The sequence below is a fragment of the Diabrotica undecimpunctata genome, chromosome 8 (genome assembly GCF_040954645.1).
Source record: "Diabrotica undecimpunctata isolate CICGRU chromosome 8, icDiaUnde3, whole genome shotgun sequence".
Taxonomy (NCBI): domain Eukaryota; kingdom Metazoa; phylum Arthropoda; class Insecta; order Coleoptera; family Chrysomelidae; genus Diabrotica; species Diabrotica undecimpunctata.
The window spans coordinates 61,244,120-61,261,622 of record NC_092810.1 but is presented as its reverse complement, the minus strand read 5'-3'; the positions used below and the strand labels follow the sequence as shown (position 1 = coordinate 61,261,622).

The 17,503-nt window shown below is 33.8% G+C and overlaps 1 protein-coding gene across 1 annotated transcript in view; it reads right to left on the bottom strand.

Annotated features, from left to right (window-relative positions):
* The window catches only part of Upf2 (UPF2 regulator of nonsense mediated mRNA decay), a 53,947-nt gene that overhangs the window by 4,445 nt on the left and 31,999 nt on the right, over positions 1-17,503 (bottom strand). The window contains exons 6-9 of the mRNA XM_072540373.1: positions 12,713-12,911; positions 11,257-11,374; positions 6,809-7,216; positions 3,447-3,682 (exon numbers count right to left, since the gene is read on the bottom strand). Coding sequence (XP_072396474.1) covers positions 3,447-3,682; positions 6,809-7,216; positions 11,257-11,374; positions 12,713-12,911 — 961 coding nt within the window. The remainder of the gene's footprint in view (positions 1-3,446; positions 3,683-6,808; positions 7,217-11,256; positions 11,375-12,712; positions 12,912-17,503) is intronic.

Here is a 17,503-nt window from a genome sequence, read left to right as displayed (position 1 = left end):
TTCTCTCTTTAAATCGCGCTTTAACTAAATAGTGATCCCTATCTATGTTTGCTTCTCTAAAACACCTAACATCTAATAAGTTAGAGCAGTGTCTTGCATCGATGATTATATGATCTATTTGGTTAATCGTTTCATTATCAGGAGATTTCCAAGTTCCCTTTTGTATATCTTTATGGGGAAATCGTGTCCCAGCTATTACCATGTTCTTAGACATCGCAAAGTTTATGATTCTGAGACCGTTATCATTAGAGTCTACGTATAGGCTCTCTTTTCCGATGGTAGGCGAAAATATATTCTCTCTTCCGACTTAGGCATTTAAGTCTCCTGCTATTATTTTGATGTCATTTTTTGGGCACTCATCGTACTCTCGGTCTAGTGCTTCATAGAACATGTCTTTTTCATCATCCTCTTTTTCTTCCGTTGGAGCATGGATGTTAATAATTCTAATATTAGCGAACTTCCCTTTAAGTCTTATTCCACATATCCTATGATCAATAGCTTTGAAATCAATTACACTATGTTTGACCTTGCTGCTTACAATAAATCCGGTACCAAATTCGTGTCGGGTAGGATGTCCACTGTAGTAAATATTGCAGTTATTTTTTTCCAGGATAGTTCACCCCATTTCCTGTAAAGCAGTGATATCTGCTTTGGCTTTATTCATTTCCTGTATGAGCAGAGCCGTGGCTCCAGGCTAATAAAGGCTTCTTACGTTCCACGTGCAAATTTTTAAATCATTATCCTTATGTCGTTTGCGAGTTCGTCGTAGGTTATACAGTCCGGTTTCAGTCGTTGTAGCTCTCATAACAAAAGATTTTTTACAGGGTTGGGTAGTTAACCCAACGCCAAACCCCCTTTTCGGAGGGCCATTTCACCCGCCCTCGTCAGTTCCTGACCCAACTTTCCACCTGGGTTGGATACCGGATCTTTAGTTATGTTGCTCAGTTTACAGGGGACACCAGCGTGAAGCTGAGAGTCGGATTTAAGTGGAAGAGGCTAATTAAAGTAAACTGGAATCAACTCCATGTTTTCGCATTCTAGCCCTTTATCCCCCAAACCGATTCAATTATTAAGACAAAAATAACATAAACAAATACAAATTTTTGTATAAAATATTTCATATTACATATTCCTACTATTTTTTTTATAAATATTTATGCACTCTGGGTACAAGATTTGAGCGTGAGTAAGACATTCAAATTTGTCACACTAGCATTAAATCTTGTTTTGCTGTCTTTATTGCAAAAGTGACATCTTTTTCGGATTCCACTTGGGCATGAAGTTTGAGCAACCAAAACAATCACTCCTGATATCTCTTGTCTTCTGTCTCATACTTCCCTAGACAAATTTGACAGTTAAGCCTTTGATGATCATCGGTAAGTGCACAAGCAGGATCTTTTAGAATTTTAGATTATTTGACGATTTATGACACCAATATTTAAAAGGTGAAAGAAAATAACCATTGGCCAACGTCTGGTATTTTTAGATACATCATATTTGCCACAAAATTTATCTATACCACCCTTGGTCGAATTATAAAAACAATCTTATCAATTAATACATATTTTATCACCGTTATCATTGGTATGTAAACTTTCGGCAATAATATTTTAACCCTTGCGTAGTACGTAGGAAATAATTGTAATATTTTCTTGGTAACCAAAAATGTTAGGATTATAGGACGATTTTTGGCGTTGAGAAATTTAAGTGGTAACTCTCGATTATTTTCCGAACTGTTCTAAACAAATTGAAATTATGGTCTTTTTGCAATTTAATTATAAGTGAAAATGAAGTAAACCAGCTGTGGCACGTTATATTGCGTTATATTACGAATACATCAAACATATCTCTTATTAGGTCTAGCTTATCAACAGTTCTTCGATGATCTCGTGTTTCTTTATCATCGATGTCCAAGAAAGATAAATACCGGTACCATTTGCGATTTCAAAATTCTTCAACATTCAGACGACTATTTCGTAATGTGCCAGCTAAAATCATGACTTGATTTCAATTATGTCGGTGCACTTTGCATCTCTAGAAATTGTTCAGCTCTTGACTGAAGAATTTAAACTGAATTGAAAAGAAGGTAAGTGCCAAAATTTTCAAAACGTTGTTTTTGCCTTAGAAATATAGTTTAAACCAAGGCCAATGTCATTGATGAGGTGACAGTTGAAGTTGAAAACTACAATTATCTTAGAACAATAATTAATCACACAAACGATTACTCCAAAGAAATTAAAGTTCGAATAGAGAAAGCACGAACAAACTTCAATAAAATGGGAAAGGTACTTTGTGTAAGAGAACTGAAATTAGACTTGAGAGTTAGGCTGGCAAGGTGTTATATTTTCTCGACTTTGCTTTACGGGATAGAAGCATGGACACATAACACGTCGACTACTAAAAAGTTAAAAGCATTTGAACTGTGGGTGTATAGAAGAATCCTGAAGATATCATGGACCGAGCATGTAACAAACAACGAAGTCATGAGAAGAGTGAACAAAAGAATGGAAATCAAGACACGAAAGCTGCAATACCTGGGGCATGTTATGCGTAATAAAAGATACAACATACTTCAATTAATTATACAAGGGAAAATCCAGAGCAAGAGAAGTGAAGGAAGGAGAAGAATCTTATGGTTGCGTAACTTGAGGAAATAGTACGGATGCACATTCAGAGCGGCAGCATCTAAAATCAGAATAACCATGATGATTGCCAACCTCGGTCGCGGAGATGGCACGTAAAGAAGAAGAAGACCTTCTTTTCATTGTCAATGTCTCAATTATTTTTAATATATTAGGTGTAAAAAATAAGTTCCAACATTCCAGTATTGTATTTGAATCCTTAGTACATGATATGACACCATGAAGTCTAGTAATAAGATTCAGACGTCTTGCTCTGACGTTTCTTTTGGTAGCATATTTCTTCCAAATAGTTTTGCCTTCTTTTCCAACAAATTTCTTTTCACGTTTCTCCATCTTGGTCAGTATAGGTATTTTCAAACCTCTGCTCAACGTTATCTTCATCAAAATCCTATTCTTCATCAATTCGAGGGTTATCTTATCTACTTCAACTTATTCAAAAAGCCTAAAAAGACGTTTCTGTCTCTTTTCATAACTTTTAATTTTCCATTTGAGAAATGTTATATACTATAGATTATCCGAGAATCGACGTTAGAAGAAAATCAGCTCATCCTATAACACAGTTACACAACTACTCGCGAAGGGTGTATTAGATTTTTGCAACAGATAAACAAAAAAAATATAACCACTTGCTACGAAAGTGCTCAAGGGTACAGAACACCTACTAGGCGAAAGGTACAAAGCACGATAACCGCATATTTCAGCCCAACCCTAAATTAAAAAGAAATAAAGATAGTTCGGGTCTGACAGACTAGGCATGGGTGGTGGTGCAAGGTTAAAACCACATAAAAAACATATAATATTTACCTGTAACTGTTCGTAAGTTCGTTTAACGTTAGACTTAAGAACAACTGGAACAGAAATGTCAATATTTCCGGCTTTAACAGGCTCCTTCATGCGCTCCTGGATATTTTCCGAAACCATTTTATCAAGAGCATTTAGAAATTCGTCATCTTCAGCACAGTCAACCTTTTTGGGACCTTTGGGTATCGCCAAAGATTCTGAAACTGGATCTTGTTCGGCTTCACTAGTCATATTTTCACCTAAAATTTCAAATATTATTTTACTACATTTTTGGACGACATATTCACTAAAATCATTGGTACTAGTGTAGCAAGAGGGTAGGACCTCTACGAACCAGAAAATGATAACAATGAGTTCTGTTTTAGTTACTGATTAATCTACAATGCTTTTTGTGGGGTGTTTAACGTTCATTTTTATGTTGCATTTAAAATATGTCTTGCTTTTAGAAGCCACCGACATAAAACTACAAGAAATGGCAATGACGACAACCTTTTCATATACACAACGCGGGACATTATAGTCAGGAAAATTTAAATAAACTTAAATATTTAATTTTTTGAGAGAGGGAATTTTCAAGTTCCTCCTCCACAACTCCAAGTTCACCGAATTGGAGCTCCACATTTTAAAGCTTTGTAGATGACTCTGTTTATAGGCAATCTTTTCAAACTTTGTACATTACGATATCATTCCTTGATTTTTCAAATGCCACTAATTGGGTTTCTTAATTGTTATAAACAAACAAGATATGTATAAACAACATTTTGAAGTAAAACAACACTACTAAGAAAATGACATTCCATATAATTTGATAAAATCCATTTTCTGTCTAAAAATAGATAGAGAAATTCGTGAAGCACTAGAAACTCGAAAGTCATCTCCAGAATATAAACACTATTACTTGTAATCAAACATCAATAGAAAAGAATTCAAGGCAACCACAAGACAATGTAGAAGTCAGAATGGCGACCTATTAACAACAAGGAAAGAGGTATTGAATAGATGGGTGCAATACTTTAACAAGGCATTTAATATAGAGGAAGAAAAAGAAAACCTGGAAGACGAAAGAGATGAGGTAAGGGGAACAGACGAGAGGGAAGAGGAACCACCAACGATTCTTGAAGTTAAAGATGCAGTTAAAAAACTAGCCAGAAACAAATCATCCGGAATAGATAATCTCCCAGCTGAACTATATAAAGAGGGTGGCCATGATAGCATAATGGCATTACAGCAGCTTATAACAGAAATAAAAAGACGCATCGAAATTGCCAGGGCCACTTTCATTAAGATGAGGAAATACTTCTGCAACAGAGATATAAGCATCCCTCTCCGATTAAGAATGCTAAGGGGCTACGTATTTAACACGCTATTATACGGTGTAGAGGTCTGGACTCTCAAGCAGAACAATATAAAAAATATTGAAAGTTTCGAGATGTGGTGCTACCGTCGAATGCTGAAGATAAGTTGGGTCGAAAGAGTTACAAACTTTGAAGTAATGCGAAGGATAAGAAAAGACCCAGAAATTTTGTCAACGATCAAACAAAGAAAACTCGAATATTTGGGTCACCTGATGAGAGGAGATAAATACGCATTACTTCAAAATATAATGCAAGGAAAAATAGAAGGGAAACGGACTCCAGGCCGTAGAAGAATGTCATGGTTGCGTAATTTGAGAGAGTGGTTTGGCTGTACCACTAATGAACTCTTTAGGTCAGCTGTAAACAAGGTCAGGATAGCCTTGATGATTTCAAATCTCCGATAGGAGTGGCACAAGAAGAAGAAGATAAAAGAAATATGGACACAGAAATCCCTCCCCAATGATTGGAATATCGGAATACTTTGCACCATACACAAAAAAGAGATATCTTTGAATGCTCTAACCACAGAGGTATTACACTTCTAAATGCAGCGTATAAAATATTATCCACGGTACTATGTGATCGTATGGCACCATATGCCTACCGGATAGTAGGAAAATACCAGGCTGATTTAAGAGGTGGTAAAGAGACAATTCATCAGATTGCAACCCTGAAACAAATTTTGGAAAAAACACTGGAATATGGCATTGATACTCATCACATACTACGAGCAGCCTACGACTCTGTGAATAGAAGAAAAATGTTCAAAGCAATGAAAGAGCTAGGAATACCAAATCAGTTGGTAAATTTAACAAAACTAACTCTTGAAAAAGTTGAATGTAGAACAGGCGGAACTGTCTGAACCTTTTAAAACAAATAACGGCTGCGCCAGAGAGACTCTCTCTCCTGTATACTGTTCAATCTGCCTCTGGGAAAATTAATACGTATGTCCCAAATCACAACCACTAGTTCAATATATTAATAAATCAGTGCAAATCCTGGCCTATGCTGATGATATCAATATTGTTGGGGGAACGGAAAACGCTGTACGGGAGGCGTATATAGCATTAAAATAATCAGCCACAAAAATGGGTTTAATAATAAACACAAACAAAACGAAGTATATGAAAATAAGCACGCAACCACAAATACTACGACCACTTGTTATATAAAACGACGTCATCGAAGCAGCGAATTTGTATACCTGGGAGCGCTCCTTAACACTGAAAATAATACTACCGCAGAGATAAACTGCAGAATTTGCACGGCTAACAGATGCTATTTTGGACTCAATCTCCCCCTTAAATCCACAATTATATCGAGAAATACAAAAATAAAGCTCTACAAAACAATAATACGTCCATTCCTAACTTATGGTTCAGAGACCTGAATCTAACAAAAAATAATGAAAACATGTTAGGATGTTTCGAAAGAAAAATACTAAGATGAATTTATGAAGCAGTGAATGACAATGGAGTGTGGAGAAGACGACACAACTTCGAACTTTATAGAATATATTAGAATCCTGATATCGTAAAACATATTAAGATAGGACGTCTGAGGTGGATAGGGCATGTAATGCGGATGAAACAAAATGACCCAGCTAGAAAAACGCTCCTTGATAGACCCATTGGTCAGAGAAGAAGAGAAGACCTAGAACAAGGTTCCTTGATAACATCGATAAAGACATGAGAAATATGGGAATACGTGCTTGGCGGAGAAAGGCGAAGAATAGGGACGACTGGAGAGAAATTCTTGAGGAGGCTAGGACCTACGTAGGGTTGTAAAGCCAGAATGATGATGATGACTTATAATCTAACTCTGTACTATCCGTCAGAACAAATTAACAGACACGACGCAAAGTTTAGTCAAGTGCAAATGAAAACTAAAAGCAAAAAACAAAGAAACACAAAGATAAAATCGAAGATAATAAATCACATGGTCTTTAACATGCAAACTAGTGCCAGTGGACGTCAGAAGACAGAAAATTGTAAAAATAAAAAAAAATACCTTCATCATCCGATCCTTGAGTGTTATCAACTGTTTCATCTTCAGTGGCAGTGTCATCAGTCACAGGACCCGTTACGCCTTCGGATGTCTCATCCTCTGCTACTTCTTCGTTATCAGTTTCCGTTATTGTGTCTAATCCATCTTCTTCTACGGTTCCATGATCGATTTCCAGTAATTTTTCTATACCTAACGCCACTTTGATATTGTTTAATTCTTCGATCGCCTCATCGTAACTTTGACAAAGTTTCAGTTTGGGCCTCAAAGTAGTTAGGGTATCTTTAAAGATATGTTCAAGTATTGGAGGGAATCCTTCTTGCCACATTTTCTTTTTAAACCAGTAATATGCTTGTAAAAATGCTAAATAATAGTCAAGCTTCCGTTTACTGCTACCACTACTAAAATATGTTCCTGAAAAAATATACATCGTAAATTATATACAAGTTAGTTTGCTTTTAATCATAATAATACAAGATCCCACTACAGGATCACTACGTTCATAACGTAGTTTGCAAACTCACATTTTTACACAAATTTAAAATTAGGACAATAGATTGATAATAGGTTGCCAGTCAAAGCGTGGCCGCAAATATTTTTAATTCATCTACTCCACTAATAGTAATTAGTATTTGACAAATATTTTATTTCGTTCATTTATTTTTTAAATAAAATACACTGATCATGGCGTATATGCATGTTTTTTTATATTAAATTAAAGCTAATTTTTTCTAAATATGATATAAGGCTGCCTGAGAAGAAATGGTCGCAAATTAAGGTTGACAGCGGTTAAAAACGCGAGGTATCAACTTACTTACTTTACTTTATCGTGTCCGGACATGTCATTCATAAAATTTCGATCGATGATACATCAATTCGAATTTACATCGATGAGGACAGTTTCTGCATGTAAGAAGATGTTCCATATTCTGTGTTTCTCCACAGTCACAGTTCACATCATCTTGGTCGATTTTTCCCCATTTTGCCATGTTTGATTTTACTGGAGCGACCCCCGTTCTTATCCGATTCATAGTTTTCCACGTTTTAAAGTCTAGGGACTGGCCGGTCCATTGAACCTGGGGAAGAGGAAAATACTCAGGCGGTTCATCCTGCACTGTTCCAAGGAAGCTTTTCCTAGATTTTAGTCGCTTTCGTGACGTTCGAGCTTTGTATAGGGCATGCCGCTCGTCCGCGATCTGTTTAATTTTCTCTATGTGCTCTGCAACGCCTCTGCGTGTTGAGGGTTCTGCAAAACCCGCTGCTTTATATAGATTTGAGAGTGGCGTCGGTTTCATGCACCCCGTTACTATCCTGCATGTCTCATTTAGCGCAGTATCAACTTGTTTGGTGTGGGCAGATCTTCCCCAAACGGGGCACGCATATTCAGCAGTTGAGAAACACAGTGCCTGTGCCGTTGTTCTTAAAACGCCAGGACGTGCGCCCCATTTACTTCCCGTTAGCTTTCTGAGTATGCTGTTCCTAGTTGTTACTTTCCCTTTCGTTTTTATGCAATGTTGTCTGTAGGTGAGGGACCGGTCCAGAGTTACTCCAAGATATATAGGTTGGCTTGTGTGTTCTAATGTATTACCATTCCACACAATTTGGAGTTTTCGCTTGGCTTCCTTTGCGCGAAGGTGGAAAGCGCAGACTTGGGTTTTAGAGGGATTGGGTCTCAGGGAATTCTGCAGGTAGTACGCTGTCATTGTTTTTAATGCAGTTTCGAGTTTCTTCTCCACTTCTTCAAAACTATTTCCTTGAGCACATATTGCAAGATCGTCAGCATAGAGGAAGTGCTTGGTTTCGGTCGGCGTAGGTTGGTCGTTTGTATATATATTGAAGAGCGTCGGTGCTAAAACACTTCCCTGTGGAAGGCCATTTTTTTGAACTCTCCACCTACTTACTTGAGGTATCAACGATAAAGTAAAGTAGAATTAGGCCGCAACGAAATTGGTTTGACAAGTGATAGAACTCACACAATTGACAGTTCAAACCAATAGCGTTGCCCGCTAGCTGTCTTTTATTTTATCTTTGATAACTCTATAATAATGTTGTATCATTCTTGTAACGCTGATGGGATTGATTCTATCAAGAGTTCCATATAATGGAACTCCAGGGTAGTTTACCCCTTGCAGGTGGTTAATTACTTGAACACACTAGATACTGATAATTCCGTTTATTCGTTCTCTAAACAGATAGTACTCAGTTGACGGATGACAACACTAACTTAGACCGTTTTCTGGATTCTTCATTCTTAATTATAATCTTACTCCCGTGATTTCCAGCTATTTAACTCACTTGCGTTTGTTGATATAATATTGTTTTTACTTGTTTAATTTATACACGTTATTTAATAAGCTTTTGATTACATTGCAAATTTCACTAGGTCATAAATAAACAATTGCGTTTCGCAAATATGTGTCATGTTATTAAAAGGTTACTTAGATCTGATGCTTATTTAAATCTCGTTACAACTTGCGTTTTTAACAGCTCTGGCAAGCTCGCGTTATCGACCATTTTTTCTCAGGCAACCTTATATTAATTAATATCATATTAAGAAAAAAATGATCTTTAATTTGATATAAAATACATGCATATACGTCATGAGCAGAGTATTTTATTTAAACAATAAATGAACGAAATAATTTTTTTGTCAAACATTAATTACTATCAATCGAATTAAAAATATATGCGGCCACTTTTTGATTGACAACCTATTATCAATTTATTCTCCTAATTTTAAATGTATGTACAAATGTGAGTTTGATTAACTATGTTATGAACGTGGTGATCCTGCAGTGGGATTTTAGGCTATAATTTTCACGCATGTCTCTCTATCAATATTGTAAATTTTTAAACAATTTAAACTATTAAGATATGCGTGTTTTAACTTATACAGATCACGACATTGTTTTATTGACCATACAACACAATGGCAAACGTTGTGACATGTTACACGTTTCCACCTCTATATTCATTTCACAGTAGGTAAGAATTGTCGTAATTGTCACATTGACATTAAAAATTTCAAACGAAGTTCTGAAAGAATAAACAAATAATTAATAAAATGCCTATTAAGTTGTATACCGTCCAAGAAAAAGTGCAACTTGTAACGTGGTACTTTCAGGGTCATTCGATACGCGAAGTAATTGATTTATTTATTGTTGCCTTCGAAAATAGACCCCCACCAAGTGTTACAACAGTTAAAAATACCATTAAACATTTACACGGGATGTGTAAACAGTTGTAAAAAGTGTCATGAAGGTAATGAACCACGTATTAGACCTGTCGATGAGGAGCGTCAAAACAGGGATATTGATATTTGTGCTGTTGTGGAAGCTAGTGAACCCTGCAATAGTGTACAAATTGCTAGGGAAGTTAACGTGAATGTTCGAACTGTCCAGTCAGTTCTCAAAAGGAATGGATATCACTGTTTTAAGATGCAACCAACACAAGAACTGTTTCTAGAAGATAACTTTAGGCGGATGGAGTTTTGTGAAATTATGTCAGATAAACAGATTGAAAATGTACACTTTTTAAAAAATATTTGATTTTCTGACGAATCTTCATTTTCATTACATAAAAAACACAATCCATCCGTTGCAAGGTATTATTCTCTGAAAAATAAGCACCCCAGTGTTGCAGTGCGAACGCAGCATCTGCAAAAGTTAAATGTTTGGATTGGGATGTTAGGCGACCATATTGTCGGTCCATTTTTTATCGATGGAAACCTAAACGGGCCCAAATATTTACAACTTTTACAGAATGAGATCATTTTGGAAGTTCGACGCCTTTCTGTTAATTTTCAGGAGGTTTCTTTCCAACAGGATGGGTGTTCGGCTCACAACTCTAGAGTAACTATTGACTTCCTCAATAAAACGTTTACTGATCGACTGATAAGTACACGTGGTACAATTAAATGACCCGCTAGATCCTGTGATTTTGGTCGAATATTTGAGCCCTTAATTCATTAATCTGCTTTCCTAATTTTTATTTTTTGTTAGGTACATTTTACATTGTTAGGTAAGTTTGTAGGTTCTTAATTAGGTAGTATTTTTTATGTTTAAGTTTGGAAGAATTTTATTGTTTTTTTTATTTAAAAGTACAAACGATTCTTATTCTGATTTTTTTTCTTCTTTCTTGTCTTGTTGTTATAAGCTTTGTCCATAAAATTTGTACAATTTTCAGTGACAATAAAGCATATTACTTATTTACTTAATTTATTTGTATTGCTATTAAGGCTAAAAAATAACCAAAAAATTAGTTTTAGAGCATTATAATAAATATATTCTAGAGATGGGATTGCAATAAATGTTAATTCCTATGGTCAACAAAACAATGTCGTTATCTGTATAGGTATTTAGAGAAGAAACAATTATTATTTTAAATGTTTTTAGTAAATACTTATATTTAAAGGACATATAAATTTTGAGCTGTTATGATTTAAATATACTTACCGCAAGTTTCTAAAAGCACGGAGGCCAATCGAATTCTAAATAAATGATGGGGCGGATCAAGTGGAGAAGGCTCAGTAGGATCCATTGAAACTCCAAATGATATTATTGAATATAAAACCTAAAAATATTGTGCTATTTTTCAGATGGATTATTTATACAGAATATTTTATTATTATTTGTACACAATTCAACTCAACTCATTCGTCATAAATATGATTTAACACCTTCTGTTAAAGGTTAGTGCCACTCTAATCTTTATCAAATCTTCCTCGGCATCATTAAGATATATGACCTTAGGTCGTCCTCTTCTTCTTAGATCGACTTGTCTAGCGTAGGTATTTTAATAGAGTCACTTCTATCCATTCCCATCACGTGATCCACCCATCTTAGGCGGTTTATTTTGATGGTTTTCATGGACCGTGGCTAATGGTATATGCAGTATATAGTAATACAACGAATAGACAATAAACAAGATTTTAAACCAAAAACTGCATACGAAGGCCCTGAAATTAGTTTTCTCACCAAAAGAGAAAAACCCAGTACTTTCTGCTCGATTACATATACAGACAAGATATCAACAAAAATAGCCAAACACATAAAAAAGAAAGGAATAACGCCAACTTTCAGAACAAACAACAACTTAAGCCAATATATAAAGAACAACAAGAGCCAAAAAAAAAATACTAATACAGTGGTGTATAAAAACTTAAATAGGTCAAACTGGTAGAACCTTCAACAAACGTAAAGCAGAACGCAAAAGGGCTTTGAATAACATAAAAACCGATTCTACGTATGCACTTCACCTTCTAGATCATAATCATTCTTTTAATACCCGATTTCAAATTCTTCACATTTAAAATAAAGGCCTTAAGCTATCATTATTAGAATCTATGGAAATTAACAAATTAAAATACAGACATGTATACGCATAACAAAAATATCTCACTCGAGAAAGGCACTCTGGCCGAAACAGCTGTAGTGATAATAAACTATAATAAATTTTGTAGAAGTGTTGAAAACAAAAGTTTTCAGTGTTATATTGCTAGATCAAACTGTTCTTTTTATTTAAGGTCTTTTCGAATTCTTTTCCTTTTTAGAAGGACTATAAATTCATTGTACCTTACCTTGCCAAAAGTTTTTCGGGATATCATTTTATACCTATTATTAGTTTAGGAATACCAAATTCATTTCTGGATTCATTCATTTAGGAATTTCTGTATCAGATTTGACAGGCTCTAAGTTTTGTACCCTGTTTTTGTCTACATTCAAATTGTAATTTCGTCGTTTTTTAAATCAAAATCAGAAAGCAGTAAGTGCATTTCCATCCTTCCTACAATAGTAGTAGTGCAAAAGTGCCATATATAAACTTAAATGACACCAATTTGGTTTATTGCTTTTGCCTGGTCTCTAGATTTGTTAATGAATATTAACTGCGTATATTAATAATTATACTTACTTTAAAAACATCTGAACTTTCTACCATTCTATAATTGTATAATTCCCCAAGATATTTGACTTGAGCTATTCGTCTTTGGTTGTACTTGGGAAGGTTTACTTCCATACCTAATCTAATATCTTCTAAAACACCATCTACAACTTTAGTTCCAACCTCTTCTTGATAGGCAACTAGGCCTGCCAATAGATTTGCTAAGCACCTAAAATTATAATTCATTGAACTTATAAGACATTGAAATTATATCATGCTTCAATGATAGGAGGAAACAAAACACTTTCACTGCCAATTAAAGTCAAAAAATAATGTAGCAAACGCCAAGCATAATGATATTGCCGCGATTGAAGTATATATTTCCTTCGAGTCGTCATAGAAAATTGCGACAGTGGCAAAAGTGACAAATAAATGGTATAAAAACGGAATATGTAATTATTTAAGAATCTAAATATCAAATAATAATATAAACACATTCTCCACAGACAAATACAACTAGAACAAAGAACATAATGCACCAGATGAATGAATACAGTTGAAATACATTCCAATAAATACTAATGGGGAAAATTTGTAGAAATATAGAGAGAAAGAAACGCAGAATGGTAGAAAAGTAGTGGCCACAAAAATATTTATGACTCTATATTGGAATATTTTGGACTCTTTAAGTACACTAAAAGCTTTACAGCAATTATATCCATCAAACGCTTTCGGTAAACTAGCATATATCTTGAAAAACACCTCCATTCCTGTAAACTTAAAGAAAAAGGTGTATAACACATGCATATTACCAGTTTGTACCTACGGCTTTTCATATGAGACAGTAGGCCTTACCAAAAAATCTGCTAAAAAATTAGAAACAACGCAAAGAGCAATGGAACGAATCATGCTTGGAATATCACTGAGAGACAAGATTAGAAACACCGAGATAAGACGTAGAACGAAGATTAGGGATATTGTGGAAGAAATTACAAAAATGAAATGAAATTTCAAAAAAGATGGGTAGATGATATAAGAGCAGTGGGAGGCAAACAGTGGATTCAGTGAAACAGTGGAAAACAAGATAGAGAAATATGGAAGCAATTGGGAGAGACCTACATTCATGAGTGGATGGAAAATGGTTGACAAAGAGAGAAGAGATATCCATCAAACGAAATTATAATGCTAATAAAAATGAACTCATACTATCATTAACAAAAAATATAGAAACGACTTTTTTATGGGTGCCATCACAGGTGGGAATCAAAGGAAACGAAGCAGGGGAACAACTTGCGAAGATACACTAGATGAAAGCATCACTGAGTCAAACATGCTAACAAGAAACGACTATAAAGCCTCTATCAGAAAACATATTACCAATTTATGACAGAATAACTGGAATTCCACATCCAACAAATTAAAAGATATTCTAGAAACTGTCGGCACCACCTTACCACTCCCACCCAAACGTAGTGAGCAAGTAATAATAACTGGACTGCGATTAGGATATACTATCTGTACCAACCCATATCCACTTAATAAATAAAGAACCCATCCCTTTCTGCCACAACTGCCAGAAGGTTGACCTGCACCCTTAATTTTGTTTCTAATTCTAGAGATGGCTCTACTGCTCTAATTTAATTGTAGGTTTTTTGGATAACGGCTTGTTACTCTTCGAATCCAAGAAAACCAATGACTATCATGAAGAAATGGACGCCCAAAAATTTGAAGAAAGCAAAATGTGGGATCTGGACACTAGAGAGGATTTTTCTGTCAAACCTTTTATTATCATAGTGTTCTTCATCGTCCGACGAGTTTTCTTCAGACGATAGTTAATATTTTGACCTTTTGTGGATGTCTGACTACTTTGTCAATAATGGGGGCTATGATGTATCATTTACGTAAATAATTACATACTAGTGTAAAATTCAGAAAACGTACATCAGATTACAGTTCTCAAAACATAATGTGTAAAAACGGTATGATGTATCATGCCCTGCGTTGCTATGCGTAAAATGACCAAGCCACAGCAGAAAATTACATAAAACGTTATTTTCGGTTCTGTCATATCCTGAAGATCTGTCAGATAATTCAAATTAACCTAACTTTTGGCTTCTTGTTTGTTTTTGAAAAAATGGATTTTGTAAATTTGTTATTACACAATGAATTGAATGATGTGGCAGAAAGAAATTATGTAAATGTAGAGCAACTTCAGTTACGGGACACCAGTAACCCATTTGAAATAGATAACCAGCTCTAACTAAATTGCAATAGAATTAAAGGTTCTCTCCCTACTTAATTTTGTAGGAAATGAAAGTTACCAAAAATGTACTGGTAACAACCTGTTATTTTCAATGGAACAAAGTACATTTAGTAAAGTATTAACAGAAATAGCTGCAGGGATAGTGGAACACTTTGTGCCAAAATGGTGAAAAAGATGAAGTACAGCCTGTAGTTCTCATAGAAATGATTCCAAAAGAGGCAAATCAAAACAATGGTTGGGTGTTGGAAGCACAGAGAATAAGAAGTGTTATTGCTGCAAACTTTGTGTAGTGAAACAAAAACGTATTAATATTTTCATAATTTATTTATTTCACAATGATAAATAGTGATATAGTTTTATAATCAAATATAGTTTAGTAATATAATTTTACAATTTAGTGATATTTCATCATTTTATAATATATATGATAGAGTTTTATAATCTAGTATAGTTTAGTGATATAAATGTTAATATTTCAATTAATTACAAAAAGCTCAAAACAAACAATCTAAAACATATTACTAAGTGGCTCAAAAATTTTTTAAACTGTTTAGATAATACGAAGATATTATATTGCTGCACACTGTATTATAACATATTAAATTAAAAATGTTTATATATTGTTAAAAACAAAAACACAAATCATGTATGTTACAATTAATTACAAAAATGACACAACACTAACAAAATAAAAATATATTACAACCTGGCTCAAAAGTTTTGAAAACCCTTAGAGAATATAAAGAAGTGTTATCGCTGCAAATGTTATGTTATAAAATATTTAAATAAAAATGTTTATCCTCAGTTTATTTTATAATTATATGATTTATATTTATACAAACTTTGTGTTATAAAATTGTTAAATAAAAATGTTTAAAAACATAAAACCCTTATGTTACAATTAATTGCAAAAAGTTCAAAATAAACAAATTTAAAGTATATTAAAAAGTAGTCCAAAATTTGTTAAAACCCTTGGAAAATTAAAACATACAAGTAAAGAATACAATTTCAAAAATTAACGCAAACCTAAAATATATCACAAAGTAAACCTACAAATACACCTAAAATATACTACTACAAAGAACAAGGTTTGTAGCACAAGCATTACAACTTTGGGTTGTATAGAACCTGACATAAAATTCATTAAGGTAGCATATCTTACATGGATAAAGCAGAGCATTTCATCAGGCAAGAGGTAGGTGCAACAGTCAGAAAGGTTTTTAACAGAAGAGGGCTGATGGGACAATAAACTAGAAGAAAACCAAGACTTGGGTATCAAGACAGTTTAGACGATGATTTAAAATCTATTGGAGTTAGAATGTAAAGAAGAGTTGGTAGACACAGGGGTGAATAGAGGATTGTCCTAAAGAATTATTTGCACAAGCACAGAGGTTTACATTATAGCCTTGTTAAAGCTGGAAACATATATTCCTGTGTTGCATTGATGTTGACTAATGATAATGGTAAAACAAACTAAAATATATAACAAAATGGTCCAAATGTGCTCATAAACCTTAGAGAATATGAAGAAGTATTATTGCTGCAAACTTCGGTGTTGTAAAATAAAAAAAAAAAAGTTGTTAAATAAAAGTGTTTATAATTAGTATATTTCATAATGATATGTAGGTATTTATGTTATAATTAGTTACAAAATCAAAAAGAATAACACAAAGATCAAGACAAAACAAAAAATCTGAAACATATTACAAAGTGGCTAAAAAATTTTGAGTTATAAAATTGTTAAATAAAAATGTTTATATTCAGTTTATTCCATAATTGAGATAAAATTTTATAAAGGATATGTTTATAGAATTTTAAATAAAACTATTGCATTTTTAATTTTTACAGGTTGACTTCCTTCTCCTTCTGAAAAATATTATACACCATAATAAACATAATACATCAATAATTAATCTTTACTTTTAAACTCCAATGTATTTATAATCTGGGGCTCCCCAAGATGAATCTTTGAAATGAGTTGCAAAATCTTCCACTCATTGAACACCTAAAAATTTAGCATTTATTAAATTTGATAGTAACAGAAATTAATCTTCTTACATGTCTTCATTGTTCTCCTGTTTTTTAGGGCCACCATCTACTGTATTTACCATGATAGCAAATTCCTCTCACAATTGGGCTACTTTCTTAGCCTTCCTTGACTATTTTGCCAGTAAGCACTATTTATTTTTATGAAGTCTAACATCACTTACAATTGTTTCCTGGTTGTTTTCTTTTTAATTGAAGCCATTAGTTTATTTTATTATAATTATAAAAAAATAGTAACTTGTTACCACAAATTACATACAATAACATAACCTAACTAAGAGAGAAAACGGCACCTAATTTTAGACAGCTTAAAAATTACATTTACATATAGATAAATTACATATCAAGGTAGGCAACCCGTTATACGTAGTTCTTACATCATACCAATTTGAAAATTTTTACATAAATGTGTTAAAATCGGAGTTTACAGCATGTAATTATTTCACATAAACGATACATCATAGCCCTCAATGTCTCATATAATAGGTATGTTATTTTTTACATACATGTCA